Source organism: Solea senegalensis, linkage group LG11 (genome assembly GCF_019176455.1).
Source record: "Solea senegalensis isolate Sse05_10M linkage group LG11, IFAPA_SoseM_1, whole genome shotgun sequence".
NCBI lineage: Eukaryota > Metazoa > Chordata > Actinopteri > Pleuronectiformes > Soleidae > Solea > Solea senegalensis.
In genome coordinates this window covers 5,151,616-5,171,414 of record NC_058031.1, presented here as the reverse complement: position 1 = coordinate 5,171,414, position 19,799 = coordinate 5,151,616, and the positions used below count along the sequence as shown (strand labels likewise).

The 19,799-nt window shown below is 40.8% G+C and overlaps 3 protein-coding genes across 6 annotated transcripts; all 3 read right to left on the bottom strand.

Annotated features, from left to right (window-relative positions):
* Window positions 1-417: 417 nt before the first annotated feature.
* On the bottom strand, window positions 418-5,750 carry LOC122776919 (peptidyl-prolyl cis-trans isomerase FKBP1A-like). The gene is made up of 5 exons (XM_044037718.1): window positions 5,579-5,750; window positions 5,434-5,481; window positions 3,884-3,996; window positions 3,016-3,190; window positions 418-1,321 (listed from the first exon to the last, which is right to left on the bottom strand). The coding sequence occupies exons 1-4, from the start codon at window positions 5,613-5,615 to the stop codon at window positions 3,059-3,061; spliced, it is 330 nt and encodes a 109-aa protein (XP_043893653.1). The 5' UTR covers window positions 5,616-5,750; the 3' UTR covers window positions 418-1,321; window positions 3,016-3,058.
* Window positions 5,751-6,263: 513 nt separating this feature from the next.
* mfsd2al2 (major facilitator superfamily domain containing 2a-like 2) lies at window positions 6,264-15,718 on the bottom strand. 4 transcript variants are annotated; one of them, XM_044037264.1, is made up of 14 exons: window positions 14,811-15,244; window positions 14,033-14,152; window positions 13,840-13,964; window positions 13,599-13,731; window positions 12,157-12,235; window positions 11,920-12,083; window positions 10,966-11,056; window positions 10,756-10,877; window positions 10,544-10,627; window positions 10,351-10,434; window positions 9,563-9,675; window positions 8,199-8,342; window positions 7,925-8,089; window positions 6,264-7,011 (listed from the first exon to the last, which is right to left on the bottom strand). In XM_044037264.1, exons 1-14 carry the CDS (start codon window positions 14,913-14,915, stop codon window positions 6,714-6,716), a joined length of 1,827 nt encoding a protein of 608 aa, XP_043893199.1. In that variant the 5' UTR covers window positions 14,916-15,244; the 3' UTR covers window positions 6,264-6,713. The 4 variants fall into 4 exon arrangements, with proteins under 4 accessions (XP_043893199.1, XP_043893198.1, XP_043893201.1 ...); XM_044037263.1 differs by having other exon boundaries at window positions 11,920-12,235; window positions 13,525-13,731; window positions 14,811-15,258; XM_044037265.1 differs by having other exon boundaries at window positions 6,865-6,970; window positions 11,920-12,235; window positions 13,525-13,731; window positions 14,811-15,718.
* Window positions 15,719-16,228: 510 nt separating this feature from the next.
* Window positions 16,229-19,779, bottom strand: fam110a (family with sequence similarity 110 member A). The gene is made up of 2 exons (XM_044038702.1): window positions 19,175-19,779; window positions 16,229-17,927 (listed from the first exon to the last, which is right to left on the bottom strand). Exon 2 carries the CDS (start codon window positions 17,760-17,762, stop codon window positions 16,473-16,475), a length of 1,290 nt encoding a protein of 429 aa, XP_043894637.1. The 5' UTR covers window positions 17,763-17,927; window positions 19,175-19,779; the 3' UTR covers window positions 16,229-16,472.
* Between the last annotated feature and the right edge of the window lie 20 nt (window positions 19,780-19,799).

Sequence of the window (19,799 nt, the reverse complement as noted above, 5' to 3'; positions counted from 1 at the left end):
ATTGGGAAACAATTACACTGCACGGTCATTAGGGCTGCAAGGATTATTAAATAATCCAGTTTTATGTTTTTTAATAACTAAAATTTTCTGGACCAAACAAATGCTTGATAAATTGAGATAATGACTGACAGATTTATCAATTATGAAAGTCCAATGGTGGCCTAAGACTTTTGCAGTCACTGTGCTCGACTTTAGTATAAATGCACAAGACAACAAAATGCCCTTGATATTTCCCGTCATATGGGGAACATAAAAACATGAATCACATGTTCATGCATCTCTGCTGTACATTGAATTGAAACACCATTAAATATTCATCCCTCAGTGAAAATGATTTGGTCTATTTTTAAAAGAGAATATGTTGAGGTGATACCGCGAGATATTAATCATCCAAGGGAAGGACAAGAAAAATAGCAGTTTGTGTTAAAAGTACTCTTTTAATGTGTTTCGAGTAAGGAACAGACCTTTACAACATCCACAGCTTTTTACACACAACTCCTTCAAATAAAGATAACCACAAACCACCAGGATGTGCCTACAGATCTGTGGGGGGAAACCTGCCATGCAAATTAAACAAACCTTTAACCAGGGACCAAATACTTTTTCCCCACAAGACCTTCTTTTGGTTTATTTTACAAGCCATCAACAAGACAAAATAATGCCCAGTTTTAATGTTAAACAATAAAGTCACTTAACTCTTACAAATGAATGGATGTTCCGGTGCAGAAGAAAGTAAAAAAAACCCTAACATCTGCAGAGTCCCGTGTTCTCTTAATGGCTGTAAATGTGCTTGATTCATAAAGCCTCGGATACAGTGTCTCGTTTACTTTTTTCCTCTAATCATTGTCAAACAATTGTCACAAAGTTCATTCATAGAAATATTATTTTGTGTCAAACAGCAATTTATTTTCTTTCTTCTTTTTTTTTTTAAATTCAAGACAATTCATTACGCGCAATCAACACAATTTTAGTGTAAAAGGCCACAGAGCCACATGAACGAGATTGATTCAGCATCTCAGACACTCGTATCTTAAACCTGGTCCTGATGGCAGACACATTTGCAAAAATAAACAAATAAACATCATCATAAAAATACAAAGCAGAATTTGACATAATACATGGGATGGGATGGCCTATGACTTATTACTGTATGGATTCTAAAAGGACAGTATGAAGGATAAACGTTTTAAAGCAAGTGACAACATAATAATTCATGTAAATGTAAAAGGAGAGTGAACTAGTGAATAGGTCCTATGCAGGAATCAAGAGCAGGAATCATCTGTTTACATATTTCCTCCATGTTCCCGAGATAGGAGTCAACCTGCAGTGAAGAGAGGGCGAATCTTAGTGCTGTGATTGAGACAGAGAGCCTTTGCAGGCTTTTACCACTGGAGCTCTTAACATCATTCCCAGCTTAATTACTAGAGCTAAATGTGACTTCACGGTAAACGATAACGCTCCGAACGTTCCAGCACAGTTAAGTCGAGGGACGTCATTTGAGTGGACGACCAGCCTTGTCCCAGAAGACAAGCACTCGTGAAAGATTTGATTTATTGAACAAAGTGTGTCCAGTTACGCTCCACTCGGTGGTGATGTATTGCATTTCAGCTTGTTAATATTAGTATTAGGAACTGTGACTTATGTGTTAAGGGCGGATGGTGCGGCGGTAAAGTACAGTGCTGTGACAAAGAATTTCCCCTTAGGGACAATAAAGTCAAAGTCTATTTTACAGGTGACCTATAGAGCTATATATACTGTATACAGCATGTAATATGTATGTGTGTGTATATATATATATACATATATATATATATATATATATATATATATATACACACATACACATACAGGAAAGCGTAAGTGTTTATCAGAAAGTTGAAGATATCAGAATACTGCAAGTCTGTTATAATGTCCTCTCCAGCTGTTTCCATACTCATGAAAAGCACTGCAGGGACATTATAACGGTCACCGTCTGTCAGGTTCTGCGTTGTATTGTCCAATCTGCGTGGATTAAAGTGCACAGTGAACTCTTGAAACGGTCACTGGCCGCAGAAACGTTTCCTGCCAACATGCTGATGTAAACAATTCGAGTCACATGACGTCCAGAGCCCTACTGCATTACAGACCACTGACAACTTTAGCTGGTTCCAAGTAATGATGGAACAATATACAATATTATTGGTTATCGAGATTACAAGCACATAGAATAAGTTAATGGTGGTGATTTTCTATTATCGTGTTAATACGATATTATATTTCACGTGAAAATCCTGTCTAACTCACCAGCATACAGTGTTGTGATCTATTTCTTAATGTGGGTTTGGGGAGCTGCACCTTTCCTCATGACTTATTTATTCATTCACCATCAATGATCTTATTAAATGTCTCTGACCACCGTAATAGCAGACAGAAGGATGCACCTGTTTAAGAATGTAATATATATATATATATATAATGTATATAATCTAATATATACACATATGTATATATATATATATATATATATATACATATACATATGTTAAAACACATTTTTTTCCATCATCATCGAAACAATATCATAAATCACAATTATTTTGGGAAGGATAATCGTGACGTACACTTTTAAAATCGTCCCATGATAAGTGTCAAGTGTCTTTCTATGGCTCTCTTTCAGTCACAAACTTAAAAATAAATTTTTTTTACGCTGACAGAGCATAATAGTCCAGAAATGCACTGGATTTGATTGCACAATGGTTTTGCCGTGGCTTGTTGTTATTTCCGGGTCAGACCGAGCTGTTGGGAACGGTGGAACATGTGCAGAGTGCTGATTGAACATATATACAGTAGTAGTTCAACTCACAACCACATTATAAGTTCAACTTTGATGAATGAGAAATTTGAAATAGTACAAGTTCCTTAAGACCAACAATAATTAAAACATTTCTAACTTCACATAAATGTACTGAGTGTGTAAGAACCTGAGCTGGGGATAAAAGAACAAGACAGTGTGATTTCACTTAATTGAAGACTTACCCTGAAAGTTTGAGTGGAATTTAACATAGTGAGTGCACGAGTTTCATGCCTCCAGGCTAAGCAGCTCCACGTCAAAGGTGAGAGTGGCGTTTGCCGGGATGATCCCTGGATGACCTTTGCTGCCGTAGGCAAAGTCCGGTGAGCAAATCAGCTTTGCCCGCTGACCTACGCTCATCTGTGGAGGAGAACAGGTTACTTTTTTTTTTACTACTGTTGCTGCTACTGAATTAAACACAACCGTGTACACAATCCATAATTTAACACTGTTTAATAATACATACAATATGTATTCACACACACACACTGGGGCCTCAACTACCAAACAGTTGTTTTCATTATTGATCTATCCGTTTTTATTTGTTCTCTCAATTATTAATTTTGACGATATAAAAACAGTTAAGTGTTCACAGTGTACACAGTGTACACAGTTCACCACTGTGCATGACAAAAGAAAAAACACCCATCTACCAAACCAGTAAATGAGAGCTAAAAATACATATATATATAAAAAACACAAGTACACAAGTCATTAAAATCAATCTGTCAACAATTAAAAACACCACACGCAGAACTGTTTTTACTCTTGAGATTCAACTGGAACATTTAGGATGCTGCAGTCTGTGGTGAAAGAGGGTCGTATATAATGAGGCAAATCTCCTGCAGTACAGACTGCAGCCTCCTGAGCGGTACAGTCTGTTTGCTCGGGTATAATGAGGCAAAACCAAATAAAGAGAAAAAACTCTTTTTTTATACGTACACCTGAACAGCACCACAAACTATATCTACCAAAAGTTTCCATAAAACCTTTGGCAGATTTGCTTGTTGTGTCATATTTCATTTACATAACGGCATTGGTTTGGTTCCTCACCTGGGCTACTCCTTCTTCCCAACCACGGATAACCTCCTGGTGACCGATCCTAAATTTAAACGGCTTCCCACGGGACCGCGAGGAATCAAACACTTTCCCATCTGCCAGTGTGCCTGATATAAACCAAGAGATCGGAAGCTGTTAAATGATTATATCACCGCACACAGCCTCTACTAACCATTATTTTCATCATCGATTAATTTTTTTTTTAACTAGTCGTTCGGTCCATAAAAATGTTGGTGTTTTCCAAACATTAAAATCATGAAAATGTCTTGTTCCAAAATTGTTGGGTTTTGTTATATGAAGCAAAGAAACCAGAAAATATATATGTTTAAAAAGTTGAAAAATTACACTCCGGGAAACTACAGTTATCAATGTAAAGTCAATTTGAGGTATCAAGCTCAAGTCTTTTTTTTAGTATTTCATTGTCATTTTAACTAATCAACAAATTGTGTATATATATATATATATACATATATATATATATATATATACATATATATATATATATACATACACATATATATATACACACATATATTAGGGCTGCAACTAACGATTATTTCCACAATCAATCTGTCAATGATTTTTCCGATTAATCGAGTAAATCATTTGGTTCAACAATGTCATAAAATGTGGATCAGTGTTTTTTCAAAACTGGAAATAATGATGATGTTTTGTCCTCAAACCAAAAATGATTCCAGTTTTAATGACCTTCTATGCAATATGGAGCAAAAAAACAACAACACAGAAAATACTCACATTTAAGCTGGGAAAATCTGAAAATGTGTTTGAATTATTTAAAAAAAAAGAAATTAGTTAATCGATTATCAAACGATTAATCGAGTAACTGTTTCAATCGTAATCCATTTATAAACACACATACTCTGTGTATGTATGTAGATTAACAGGTGAAGCAAGGTATAAGTGATGATACCAACCATAGGTTGTTTCATAAAGATGGTTACAGTGTTTAACATCATATTTCCCAAACTAATCCTGTATTTTATTTATTTGTTGTAAAGTCTAATTTTATAAATCGTGGCTGTCAGATGCATGCAGTGTCATACAACTGCACAATATTGTCTCTAAAATGTATTTAAGTGTACTTCAGTGTATTTAACGTCAACGGGGAGCTAAAGTTAGCCGACTAGCATTAAGGCGCTGGTTGGCTCTGCGTTGGGCGGCTGTCAGCAAGAGACTCTAGCTCCTTCATTCCAAACGCCCTGAATAATGACAAAACCCCGTATCATTACAGAGTTGGTGATGACAGTCGTGGAGAACATATAAGAATCAAACACTGCGTGTTGTTAGCCGAGCAAACACCAGAAACGATGTGTAAAACAGCATACCAGACGCTAGCTGCTATGCTAAAAAGCAGCCGCTACTGCCGTTTCCACCCTCCACTTCATTCCGCGTTCACACCGGGCTTCACACAGCACCGACTGACGCTATTCAAATGGACTCCCGCGGACAATGTTCACCAAGAGTAAACGCAACCAAATCCGCCAGAAGCCCCGGTGTGACCCCCCCCCGCTTCCCCTACTCACCGACATAGTGCACCACGACGCGCTGCCCCTTCTTCGGAAATGTCCGTCCTGGAAAAAAAGAGGGGAAACGAAGCGCGTATGAAAACGAAGCAGACACTTTAAACCAACGATAACCGTTGACGTGAAGAGGAACCGTTATTCTCACCGTCGCCCGGAGTAATGGTCTCAATTTCTACTCCCATTTTCGCTCCTCAGTCTCCGTCTTCAAGACCACCCTACAATGCTGCGAGCGGAAGCAGGAGGCAGGGGCGGCCTGCTGCTGCTGACGAGCGGGTGGGCAGAGATGGAGGAGAGCCAACGCAGAGAGTCACGGTGGAGGAGGTTCTCTCTCTCTCTCTCTCTCTCTCTCTCTCTGCGTGCGTGTGTGTGTGTGTGTGTGTGTGTGTGTTCCTGTATGTGCCTCTTTGTGAGGACCAAAAAAAACACACCAAAAAAACATATGAATCATTAGGAGTGAGGACATTTTGGGAAAGTGACAGACATTTTGTCTGGTCCTTTTAAGGGCTTTTTTGGTTTAGGTTAAGCATGATGGGTTAGGCATTTAGCTGTGGTAGTTAAGGTTAAGGTTTAAAGGTCCATGCATCACTCAAGAGGATTTACTGGCAGAAATGAAATTGAATACACTTTATTCAAAATCGTTCAGCCCTAATACACATAATTATGTTTGTATTAGCATTATCACATTATTATCACATTATTATCATCATTATTGTGACTATATTGTAAAAACATCAGTGACAGCCAATCGCTGAAATACGTTTTAACAAAGTACTCTATTATAAAACACAGTGAATTCACAACATGTAAAGAATTATGACAATAATACAATACAGCTTGATACATTTTATATCTCTGGAAAATTAATGCCAAGCAGTAGTCTCCCAGTTTGACCCTTGATTAATCTTTCCAGTGTTCTCTGTCCAATTACAATTTAATTAAACTGTAAATGAACAACAAACCCAATTTATTTGAGGAAACATAGAGGAGAGAGACTCTTAACAAAGCAATGCAAGCAATGTATAACGTCTTTAACAAATGTTTTCTATTTATAAGTTAGAAGCTACTGTAAATGAAGTAAATCCCACTAAATGATAGTCACTCCAGTTCAAATACAATACAAATTTTGTCATTTTTTCCAACCAAGGACAAACCTGAGGAGAAGGTTGTGTAAATCTTTGGAAAAAAGGAAAGTTAGCTGTATCGTACATGCTGCTGGCTGTAGCTTAAGCATTTCCAAAATAATGTCAAACTATAAGACTGTGTGATCATTATTATTATTATTATACCCATGACACTTTGGACCTTGTGTTTGTTAAATGCTCTCGACGGTCAGGTCTCTGTTTATGTGCGTCTGACTGGACGACTGATTTACGTCTGCCGTTTTCTGCAGAATCATTCCGAACATCTGAAGGTGAGGACGACTCGAGTGCGCGCCGAGGACTGTAGCAGCAGGGCGAGGAACGTGACTCATGCAATGTGTTGGTCTTTGTGTCATTTTGTGAAGATGACCTCACCCCGGGACAGAGCTGCTGTAAAACTGTTGGCTGCTCTACGTTTTCTGATGATGTAGCTTCAGGCCTGATGGAGAGAAAAGAAAAAGAAAAAACAATAACAGGAACTGTATATTAGTTAAGAGTGTGAAAATTGTTCCATAACATGTTCTTGTTAGGTAAGACTAATGTGCTGCATAGAGCTTTTCAGAGAAATATGAATTTTAATGTTCCAGGAGTTGACATTGCTTGTTTTTGTTCTTAAAGTTTTCCATAAACATGGCATAGTTTCAAAAAAATATAATGTACAATGAGGGTGAGTTTGATATCTGTAATTTTCTGTTGACGGGCACTTTACACTTTTAATATCCGTCATATATCTTCGTTTTTTTTTATAAACTTAAATGGACGTCAAGATGACTTTTGTGCTCAGAGCCGACTCGGCCCCATGGTTGCGTTTTAATTTATGATTTATAGTCGCTACAATATACAACAGGCCGTAGTTTGTATGGAAAAGTGAGAAGTCCTTTTGTATTCCACTATTGCATTCTCACCATTAGGTGTCACTAGTTTATACACATTGCACCTCCAAGGAATATTGCCGTTTTCCATTTTTTCCATTTTCACTACAAATAACCCTAAAGTTAAATACAAAAAAAAGCTTAACTTACTTAACTTATATTGTGTGTTTTGAGTGCTCATTATGGAAGTAAACTGTAATGTGTTATGTTCCTTCTATCTTTATTTATCTACATCAGGAGGCCGGGGAGTGTCTTGTCATGTGGAACAAAAGTTTAACTATGCGGCGAAATTAGCTTCAAATCATAACACAATGTTCCAATAAATATATCCATGAAGACATTTTCACTGAAGTAAAAATCTATCTATCGGTCGTGGGTCAGTTCTCATTCTAATTTGACATTAAGGGGGCAGGCCGCATAACATCATTTGGTGGGCCACATGTGGGCCGCAGGCCACGAGTTTGAGACCTCTGAACTTACTGGACAGTGGTCAGTTGCTCTGTGTGCCTCTCGTTGATTGGGTAGGAGCAGAAAAAGACCATCGCTATCAGCAGAAGTGCGATGGGTACCGGTGAGAAGAGCACAACCAGAGCCGTCACCACTTCATCGCCATGGTGACACGCGCCGGCTCTGTAGCCCACAAACCTGCGGGGAGGGAGGAACAACACTAAATGTGACAGATCAGCACGCACACCTACACACACACCTACACAGAGAGAGAGAAAATAACACATGAAGTGAGATGATGACTCACTGTAATATCATGGTAGAGATTCCAGCAGACAGACCTCCGGCCAGTTTGTTACAGAACGCATAACAGGAGAAGAAGAGTGGCTCCAGGTCTCTGCAGGAGGGATGTTTCACGGCAAAGTCGTCCACCACGTCTGGAAGCATAGACCTGTGGACATGGACACTCTAGCAGAACGTGGGCACAGACACTGTGTGTAACAACGGACATTATTTATGGTCTGTGGGATCAGTTTGACATTTTCTGGTGATGAACCACTCTGCATCTTTTTTTTTGTCTTTGTTTCATGTTTTGTCGTAGTTTTCAGTTCATTTTGTGTTTTTTTTTATCATCTTTGTTGTTACTTTGTGTGTCTTTGTGCTTGTCTGGCGTCTATTTCTTGTTCTTTGTCTTTGTTGTTTTGTGTTTTTAGGGGTATTTTGTAACAGTCACTGTTAATCCAGATAATCCACTTAATCCCCCAGACCACAGACTGAGATCCACCATGTGACTGGCACCAGTAAAGTTTTTGAAACCTGGCCAGACAACCAGGCTCATATTGGATAAAACAAATTGGTGTCCACTCATATGTGCCGCACTTTATCCTCTATATCCACCTTTTAACAAAACTGACATCGTGTCAATTTATTCATGTAAACTGAGTAAATTCGGCAACCAGTGGAGTCGCTACTACAAAACTATGCTACTTCCTAGGGCTTGGATCCATTTTTATACACAGTCAATGTTCCTGACACTGTGAACACCTGAGCCTGTTCAATAATCCATCCATCCATTATCACAGTGGTCAGCAATTGGTGGCCCATGGTCCAAAAGTGGCCCGCCAGCATCAGTATCTGACCCGGCAGATGATTTAACAAATCTGATCTTAAATTATTTGCTAATCTTCAGAAAGAAAATAATATTTCATATCGAGTTCAGAGCTTTTATTCTGAAAAGAAGTATGAACTTATTCAAACAGACTGTGTTGCTAGAATTGACAGTTAACCTAAACTCAATGTTTGGTTTGAAAAATAAAAGCACCACTGTTGTCATGGATGCACAATGTGTCTCACACACATTTGTCTTCGTAACACGCTGCTGATTAAAGACAATGTCCAATTTTTGTTAGTTTAAGGCAGCAAACTTGGGTCTTTGTTTCTGACTGAAGACGTTTTAAGGCTCTTTGCCTGATGAAGATACGATGTTATGTGGCAACATTTACTTGCTGATCCCTCCATTATCACACGCTTAAACCACATGTAAACACATGAGGACCAGCCAAGATGCATGTGCACATTCAGCTCTCATACTAATCAGATTAGACTGAGGCCTAGGGAAGGACTGATTTATTTTTGTATTTTTTGGACTATTATCAGGGGGACGTGACTCACCATGGTAGCAAGAACACAGACGCCACGCTGAATCCCATCAAAATACACATCAGCACAGAGAGCGGCAGGTTAGTGGGAACACAGGCGATGATGAGCACAGCGGGGATGAAGAGCTGTGAGAGACATGAACAGAGCGCACAGGTGAGAGTTTGACTTACAGTGTGAGGAAACTCAGGCGGTGTTGTAATGTAACAAAGTACAAATACTTTGTTATTGTACTTTACTTTGTTATTTATATTTCTAGCAATGTTTACGTTCACTCCACTACTTTACTCTAACTATCTCTGTTACGCGTTACTACCAAACAAAATCAGAAGAAGAGTTGGTATTATGGTCTGTATTTACAGTATATAGAGCTTTTCACCCTATAGTTTTGTCATTCAGCCATCTTTACACTGCAACATGGGGTTAAGTGTCTTGCTCAAGGACACATATAGACTAGCAGAGCCAGGAATTGAACCCACAACTTTCCAGCTGAAAGACAACTCGCACTACCACTGATCCACCATGGCTCAAGCCTAACGCCTCACTTTTTTTTAATACCTTTACTTCTAAAACTTAAGTGCATTTTAAAGCAGAAAAATTACTTTTGATACTTAAGTACAGTAAATGTCATATACTTTTACTTAAATATTTTTTATAATATTATAAAAACAGTGACTTCAACTTCTAACAAATTTAATTTTCTGGTAAGATACATGTACTTTTACTTAAGTATCACTTTAAGGTACTTTATACAAGAGTGACCTCAGGTCACTGTGCAGGGACGTGTGTGTGTGTTTTCTTACTGATAGTCCAATGAAAACTGTGGCCTTCTTTCCCACTCTCAGAAGAACTGCTTGCCACAGTGGGACTGCGACTGAGGCAGAAGCCTGTGGAAATATTATTGTGTGTTTTATCAGTAAATCCTCAGAAGGCTACTAAAACATCACATGTAGGTGTGTGTGTGTGTGATAATAGTAGTGTGGTACAGCAGCGTACCAACAGAGCCAGGAGGAGGTATTGGAAGTGGGCTCCCAGTCCGGCTGCATGGCTACAGAAAAGTGCAAAATTACTCCAGGACATCTGAGATTAAAGCAGATAGTAGAGAAAGAACTATAAAAAATATCATGACTACGTGAGAAAAAAGCGAATAAAAATAAAATACAGGACAAATATGTCTCATCTGCAGCCGCAGTTAACATAAGCTATACCTGAAATGCAAGAGTGCTAAACACAAAGCCGAGCACCAGCCGCTGGTAAGGAACGTGACACATCAGCATCTTCAGCGAGGCCAAATACGATGGTCGCACTTTGTCATCAGGGCAGACGGGAGCTGAAAATAATTAGATCCTTGACTTAACTCGATATGTCTGCATAAGAAAACCTTCCAGTGACCTCATCTTCCCTATTTTCTGACTCACCCTGCTGCTCCTTCACCCCGAGGAAGAGAACCAGGCTGCAGAGGAAGAACAGTGCACCCACGACCAGACCTGAGGTCAGGAAAGCCTTTTGCTGGAGGAAGAAAAAGAAAGAAAACTCACTGTGACTCACTGTGGGTGTATTTTTGTCTCTCTGTGGTGATTTTTGCATCAGTTTGTACCACGTCTGTGCCTCTTTGGAGTCATTGTGCTTCTTTGTGATAGTTTTACACATCTTTTTACTCATTGTATGTGTCACTATAGTAGTGTCATGTCTCTCCTAAGTCTCTTTGTAGTTGATTTTCTGAAAAGAAAATGTCAGTGTTCATCAAACTCGTTCATAGAGAGTGAAGAAAGTGAACATTCCCTCCACTGTGAAATGGTTTCTTTTGTCTGAACTAATCGTCCTTCGTTTATAGGATTGAAATGAGCTGAAATTGCTTGTTTTTGCAAACTCACATCTATTTAAGTTGAATTGAATCGACTGAATGCCTTCAGTCTTGTGCTGCTCTATAACAATGAACAGCGCGCACACACACACACACACACACTGGTTTCTCTGACTTCAGAGGATGTTGCATTGACTTACATTCATTTGAGATGAGATGAGATTTAACTTCCTGATGATTTTGTCAAACCTTAACCAGCACAACTACTGGCTTAATCCTAATCCTTAACCTTAACCTCAGCCTAACTTTAAAACATGACTTCACCTTAAAATGTAGTGATTTACATTACGGGGACTTGATTTTTGTCCCCATAATGTGACTGTGTCAAACAGATTTAGGTCCCCACAACATAAGGAATACCAGGTACCAGGTGTCTATGTCAGGCTAAGAAGAGTAATTCATGGGGTAACTAGATATTCCTGGGACCACGAGAGAACAATGCCAAAGCAAAGCTGCTCGACCGCCTCAGAAATATGAGCGTAATCTCTTTACATTTGAGATTTTCTACCGTTTCCCGAAGTGATGCGGCTTGTGGTGCCGACGTGCCTTGAGGCGTCTCATGGTTCTGGTCCAGCTGTTGACAAGCCTCCTGCTTCTCTGCGTTGTACACGGCCACGACTTGACCCTGGATGATGGAGGCCAGCAGCATTGCCACCATCTCCACACTCATTCCTGCACAGAGGAGCGAGGGGGGGTGGGTGTCATGATCAGCATTTGACTGAGGATGTGAGGTAAAGTCTCTCACTGTAGGCCGTGGCAGAGTCTCTGTCTCTCTGGTCTCCGCCCAGGAACATGTTGAGGGAGAGGTAGGGGACGTTGTAGCACTGTTAATGGACGAAGAGGGAGAGAGAACATGATGCCAGCTGAGCGCGCATGAGCTGTGTGAAACTCAGTAGCCATGGTGACGCAGCGGTAACATGGTGTCACCATGGTGACATGAGAGAGATGAAGACAGAAGACTGTAGTGGGGCGATAGTGAAGAGAAGACAAAGGCACATGCATGTAAAAATACTGTACATAAAGTATCAAAAGTAAAAGTATTGACCAATGATTCATTATTACAGTAGAACAATTTCCATAAATCTCAGAGAATGTGAAATGATTAGTAGGAAAACAGTCTGAGCTCAACCTGTGTGTTAAGTTTTTTTAACATTAATTTGAAAAGAAAACAACTATTAACTAAACATGATGCAGTAAAGTGACTGAGAACGTCTGGAGTTATACCAACAACGACACAGACACCAGTGTCCAAAACAACCATTTGGCTGACACAGCTGATACAGATGCTCTATTTGTTTTATTTTTACTAATTAATTAATTTTTTTATTCCAAGGAAGAAAAAAACTCTATGAAAACTAACTTAGAGGTCCGGGGTGTAACATTCAATATGACAGAAACGGAACACAGCACTATCTTGTTTGCATCAAAATAAAAACTTGGTTTGTGTATTTAGAGCATAAAGGCCTCACTTGATGGACAAAGCAGCCAGAGCGTGGACGATGAAGCTAACTACACTACAACAAAGGCGAACAACTCTGTCCACATAAACATTGAGGAGACTGGAGAAGAGTGTTCCTGGTATGTGAGGACCACCATAGTTTCCTGACTCACTTAGGAAATGGAGGGGTGATCAGAGGAGTCCTCAGGACCAGGTTTTGCTCTCTATGAGGACCACTGGTCAGTGTTTTCTGCCAGACTTTTCCAAAAAGGTTTCAAGAGGCCTATAATCCCAATTTGAACCAGCTCTGATTACAATAAAATAACTGATTTTCTGATGTCTCTTATTTAATTAAAAGGGGTTATTTTCAGCATACACAGAAAACCAACAGTGTCTCTAACAGGAAATGTCTTCTCTTTTGCTCATGACAAGACAAATATCCATCTTCTACTGCTTTAGATCCACATGAGGTGGGGTACACCTGGGACACAGGGGCACACAGAGACAAACAACTATGCACTCACACGGTCAATTTTAGGGTGTCCAGTTTGCCTAATCCCCAAATCTGCATGTTTTTGGACTGTGGGAGGAAAGTGGAGAACCCGGAGAAAATATCAGCTGATAAATCTGTGCTTCCCTGAGTCAAACTTGTGTTTTGCACAAGACTTCACTTACTTCTTCATCACTGGGCACCAGATGCAGATGGAGGACAGGAGCGAGGAGTGTCTGTAACACTTACGCTGACTTACACTCATGAGGGTCTCAAACAGACAGGTTACAGTGAAGAACCACAGGACACTGAGAGGCACAGACGTGGGGCCTCGTGGCTCCAACCACAGCAGCAGATAGGACATGACAGCAAATGGAGTGGAAAGAATCAGCCTGTGAGACAAACATGGTTGGCTCTGTTGGACTCAGCACCCGAGGACGAATCACAGCTAAATTCAAGATGAAGTGCAAGTGGAACATGGGCGGGCGGAACAAACCAACCATGGAATGAGTTTGCCGACGGGTGTCTGTTTACTGCGGCTCACCAGATATCCAACCAGAGGGTCGGTCACCGCATCCCAGGCCCGGCTGGCAAACAAAATCATGGAAACGTAGGAGGCCTCCATCTGTGAACATTCATGCTCCAGCTATCACAAACATCTGTTTACAGTGAGGTTTGAACGTGAACGTTTACCTGCACCACATCCAGAAGGAAAATCTGCATGGAGACTCCTATAGCTACTGCAGTAATCTGATAAGGGACCCCACCCACAGCGTAGCATATCTTCCTGGCCAGAGGAATCCCCCCCGACCGCTGTGAAGAGCAGCGGATTAAAGGAAGGCGGAAGAAAATGAAGTTTCAACTTTCAGATGCAAGAATTTTAGACCTACACCTTTTATTACAAGTACACACGTGTGAAAAGTAGTGCTGTATGCTCAGGTTAAATAGTAAAATAATAAATAATAATATTAATAGTTAAAATAAATAAAGAAGTGAATACAAATGTAAAATAAAAAAAAACATACATAAATATTGGGATATATACGCTATAAATAGGTAAAATGAGGGATAGTGTACATGATATTACACGGATATCTGACAATATTCACACCTTTTGTAATCATTCAGTTTTTCTGCCCTAATCTGATTAACTCCAGCTCAGTATTCTCGTTATTTAGTCTTACACATCAGTCACAAAGAAGTTGTAAGTTCAAAATAAAAACAATAGTGAACATGGATGTAAATTACAGTGGTTAGATTAAGATATGGTGGAGTTAAAAGATCGACTATTTTGATTTTCTCTCACCTGCACAAAGTGACTGCAGGTGTAGATTATGAAATGCATGTCTTTTATTTGTTAAATAGAAGCTCAGTTTGTAAAAAAAGTCATAAGAAATGACGATGAAGTACAAAATGTAGACTGGAAATCTTGTGTTTTTGAATATGGTTCAAAAGGAAACTGAACACTCACCCTGTGACGCTGATCCTCGCTGCATGAGTTTCTGTCCACGTTCTCTTTTAACAGCCGATTCTTTAAAGTCTGGAACTGATTTGAAAAAGTCGTCAAACAACTCATCGTTCGTAGCAGCAAAGAGAGACTTGCAGGTACAGACTTCCACTGCCTGTATGAGGCAACAATAGCTCTCCTCAGAGCAGTATACGTTTAATCCTCCTTGTTTGACAACAGAATCTGGTTTGACAGCTCTTGTGTGTGTGTGTGTGTGCGTGAGAGAGAGTAGGGGTTCTCCACACATCAAGTCCAAATCCTCAGCTTCCTGTGACGTGAACATAGTCTATGACATGTTTTGGGGAGATGTGCATGTTTACGGTTTAAAATCCCGGTGTAAGTTTTCTCTCCAGGTGAGCATGTGTGTATCTACATTACATTACATGTCATTTAGCAGACGCTAACCCTAACCCAAGTCTTTGTACACAGGGTCTTAACCACTGAGCCACTCCAACCCCATCTATGTCCCTGTATTTGGTTCATTGAATGTGAGTCACAGTTTGATTGTATTTGTCCTTCTCAAGACACTGTACTCTTTCCTCACAGTCTCCAAGATATTGTTCACTTAACAGGACAATATCTCTCTCTATATACAGTATAATTATTATTTATTTATTTCTAATTGCTGGAGAACTTTGATCTGTGACATGCAGCATGTTGATTATAAACTGTGGCAAAGCGCAAATGACGAATGTGAATCAAACTGGATTTAAGGACATTTGGGAGGAGACTTGTGTTTCTTTTAAGGAACAAACTTTTGACTGAAGGACAAACCAGTATTTTTGAAAATAACAGAAAAAAATGGACTATTATGGACTGAAGTATGTGGTTACCGTCACTATTTGTTTGTATGCATGCTTTTTTTTTTCTTCTTGTATTTATGTATTTACTTGTATGACAAAAAGTAAATTTCTTTTTTTTTTATTGAACTTGTGTCTCTTTTCTTTATATTGTTGCATTTATTGTGGTTATTTATTAATTTAAATAGTGTTTATCTTCTGATACCCTGAAGTCCATGTAAGACTTATTTTTAAATTCCACTTCTTGTGACTAAAAATAAATTAAATAATAATAATAATAACATTAATAAAAGCTATTTGTTTCTTAGTTACAGTTTATTTATGTGAAGCTTCGTTTGACTACAAGAAGAGTGTGTGAGTGTGAACTGCTCTGACCTCTTGTGGAAAAACAGTGAAACTTCTCTTATTCAAATGAAGCTTGTTGATCCTGTTCATGCTCCAACAGTTCTGTGAAAACAAGATGCTTTCATCTACACATTGTATCAGGTGGGATTTAACTCGTGCTTTGACCGTTCTAAGAGAAAAAGCTTCACTAAGTAATTTTTCAAGTTTTTGATGCATCACACAGACGTCCATGCGACCTGCTCTCACATTCTCTTTAATGAGGTCCATTTACAGCAGAATGTCATCTGTCATTTCAACAGCAACTGTAATAATAACAAGGGTAACAGCCTCTTTGAGAAACTCAGCACAAAAGCAACAGAAAATTCTAAATGATAATAATAATAATAACAAAAAAAAAGGACTTTCTTGGCCACCATTATGTCACCTCATAAGCGTACCACTAGTTCAAGCATGAGATTTTGAATTTCTTTTGGACATCAACCTATAAGTTGGTGCTTTTATTTGCCGTGTCCTTGCTCTGGCGGAGTCCATACAGCCATTTGATCACTCTTGCATTTCTCTCAATGACAGAAACACCATAGGGAACACGCTCTGCAGTGTTGCCAGCAGCAGCCTCTTCCTCCTCCTCCTCTGCATCCTCAACCTCTCTGCCGGAGCCTGCACACTCAGACCCCGGAGCACTCACACTGCGAAAACGTGCGAGGGAAACAATGTCAGAACTCGATCCAACCCACTCCTGCAGGTCCGCAGGGTCCAGACCGCACAGATTGAAGAAGCGCTCCTGCTCCATCCCGGGTCTGGAGTATCGATCGCTCATGTCTGATTTGGAGCGGGTCAGAGACGGGCGCTTCCTGGAGCTGGAGGAGGACAAACGGGTGACCGCCGGGGAGGGAGGAGGGAATACAGGGATGCTGAGGTTGGGAGGAGCAGCTACAGGGGTTGCAGCTGGAGAGGAGGGAGGGTTTTCAGGTTTAGATGGAACAACAACGACAGGCTTTAGAGGCGAAGAGCCTGGTGTTGTTCGTGGGTGGAAGAGACGCAGGTGAGAAACAGCCGGGCGGAGTGGAAACTGGGGATGTAAAGGTATGGGGTGTAGTGGCTGCCGCATGAACTGAGCTGGTCCGCAGCGTGTCCTCACGGGTCTGGCCTGAGGCATGACGTCCACTCTACGCACTGTCCCTGCAGCCGTTGATCCTGGAGAGCCTAGACTGTCCGACTTGTCAGAACCCGAAGCCTTTAATCGTACCTTTGCTGGAGTGGACCAGTCAGGACGAGGAGGTGGACGCGGTCGCTCCTTTTTCTGTGGTGCCGCTAGAGGCGCAGGACGAGGGGAGCCGCGTGAAGTGGTGACACAGTCATGGACTTTATGGTCCTCTGGGCTTATGGTGGCCATCGGGGGTACATCATTCACATCGCTGATGAGGTTAGTCAGGTGCTCCAAGTCCAGCTGGACACCCTCCGGCCGTGTTTTTGTCTTGGTGGGGGTCTTCCTGGTGGGTCGCAGTGCAGTACCGGGGCTCAGCAGAGGCTTCGTCACTTCAGAAGGCCTCACCGGCTGCTGCTTGGTAAGAGCCACCTGACTCTTGACGTATTTAGGCTTGTCTGCTTCCAGCCTCTCCACTGCACTCTGCTTTGGCCTACCTACAGCTGCTGGGCACTGTCGATAGAAGTCTGGCCCCACTGGCCCTTTGGGCCGCAAGCGTGGGGGTGTAGCAGCCGCAGGGGTCCTCGCCGTCTGCCTGACTGGGCGCTGGAGAGTCTCCAAAGGCATTTTGTGAAAATTTGCAATCTTACCGCCTCCTTGACTCTTTCTCTTTTACAGCCAAATGCAGGAATCACGACTTTATCCTTTCTTTGTACGTCTGCACAGCCGCTGCACGGTCACCTTCATTTCTGAAGATGTGGCTGCAGCATTTCAGCTGAATTTCAGGACTTCCTGTGGAAGAGAGACACCAAAGTCAGGAGGAGTGGGAAGGAAAGGCAGCTCAATCAAACAGCCACTTTTACTACACAAGTGAACAACTCTATCTCAGGCTCGTGTAGACCTTGTGTAGACCTCGAACACAGTGAGGCTACAGGATTCACCACAAAGACCCCTCACTCATATAAACCCTGCCTTTTTTTTTTAACTTCAGACCACAGCCAATCACCCTTGTAAAAGCCGTCTTCATCCAACAAGTTCATTGGCTGCCGGCACAATTACTCCAAGTCATCCATCTCCACGCAGACAAACACACAATAAAAAGTGACACTTCAGTCTGAGTCAGTGGAAGGCCTGTGAAAAAGAGGGGCAGAAGTGTGTGTGGGATGTGTGATGGGGAAGCTGTCCAGCTGTCAACGAGCTATTGTCTGGAGGCAACACACACACACACACACACACCAACTGCTGCTAGGGAACAATGACTCCTCATCTTTAAATAAAGCAGCCAGTTGCCAGGCTCTGATGCAGACTTCCTTATTAACTACAAGTTAAAGCAAGGAGGTTAAACTCAGGATCTGTCCATAGTTTGTGTTGGTACCAACCTTTTAACTGTGGTAAAGGTCACAAGACTAAACTTTATAAATACAGGTTTTTTCTATTTTTACTTAACTGCTGTGCACACACTGAAGATCCTGAGTGTGTTTTTAAGATATGCCGCTTGAATTTTGCCACTCGCATTCTCCACATTTTTACCATTCCAGTCTGAGTCTAGCCCAAAGTCCTGCTGACAGAGCCGTGTAGAACTCTCCGTTTCTCCAGTCCTTTACCTGCCTTCAGGTCCTCTGCACTCTCTAATTCACACAAACAAAGCAAGCTGCCTTCGCTTGACTTCAGCAAAGACGCCCAGCACTGATATATGATTAAGATAGCTGGCTGGGGTATTACAAACCAGAGAGGAATGTCAAGAGGTGGGTCTGACAAACAAAAATAGAGCCTCCAAATGTGAGTGTTTCTAAGTCAAGAAGAGACGGCACATTCAGCTGCTGAGTAAATGAAACTAAAGGCAGAGGCAAATTACACAAAAGGAAAGTAAACAACAGAAACATGTCCCTAGTGGAGGCCTGTAGAGTCAAGGCCTACACACTGGTCATGCCCTGACAGGCTTCAGTCTGCCTCTATGTAGGTGTAGGTTCACGGTTAGGCAGCTTTAGATTTGAATTTCCTTTCTTTTTTTTAGTCATTAGTACAGAAAAATAACTCACCTGCTGCTGAGCTCCCGTCCTCGGACACCCGCGAAGTCCTCACGTCAGACCAGGCGACACTCCACTCCGTTTCTGCACTGAAACAAAAGTGTGAGTGTGAATATGTTTGAAACCACCGAGAAGCACAAGACAAACCTGTTTGACAACTCATGTGTGCCGCTCCTGAGCCCGCCTCTTCACACTGATTGGTCCGCTCACTCTCTCCTGCAAGGAAGCACACCGACCTCCTTTGAGCACATGACTTCATAGAAACTCATTATCTATCATCTAGTCCTCAGACTGTATTTTTTGTATTTAGATCCTCTGCTTCAGTACAAGTATACTTATATTACATAAAAAAAATAAAAAATACATGACATGTCCAGCACTAAAGAGAACACATATACACAATATACAAAGTATAATGATTATTTTCCTGATTAATTGATTATACTCTTACTTACTCAAAGTGATAGTTTTGTCCAAAACCAAAACAAATGAATGAAAACTATTTAAACAAATGCAGTACATTGGTACCTTTTAAAGTTAATAGTTGGTCAATCAATATTTGCCAAATTACAAATAAATAATAATAAATTCACCCCAGGTAACATTTTCTTCTGTTTAGGCTACACACAGCAAAAAC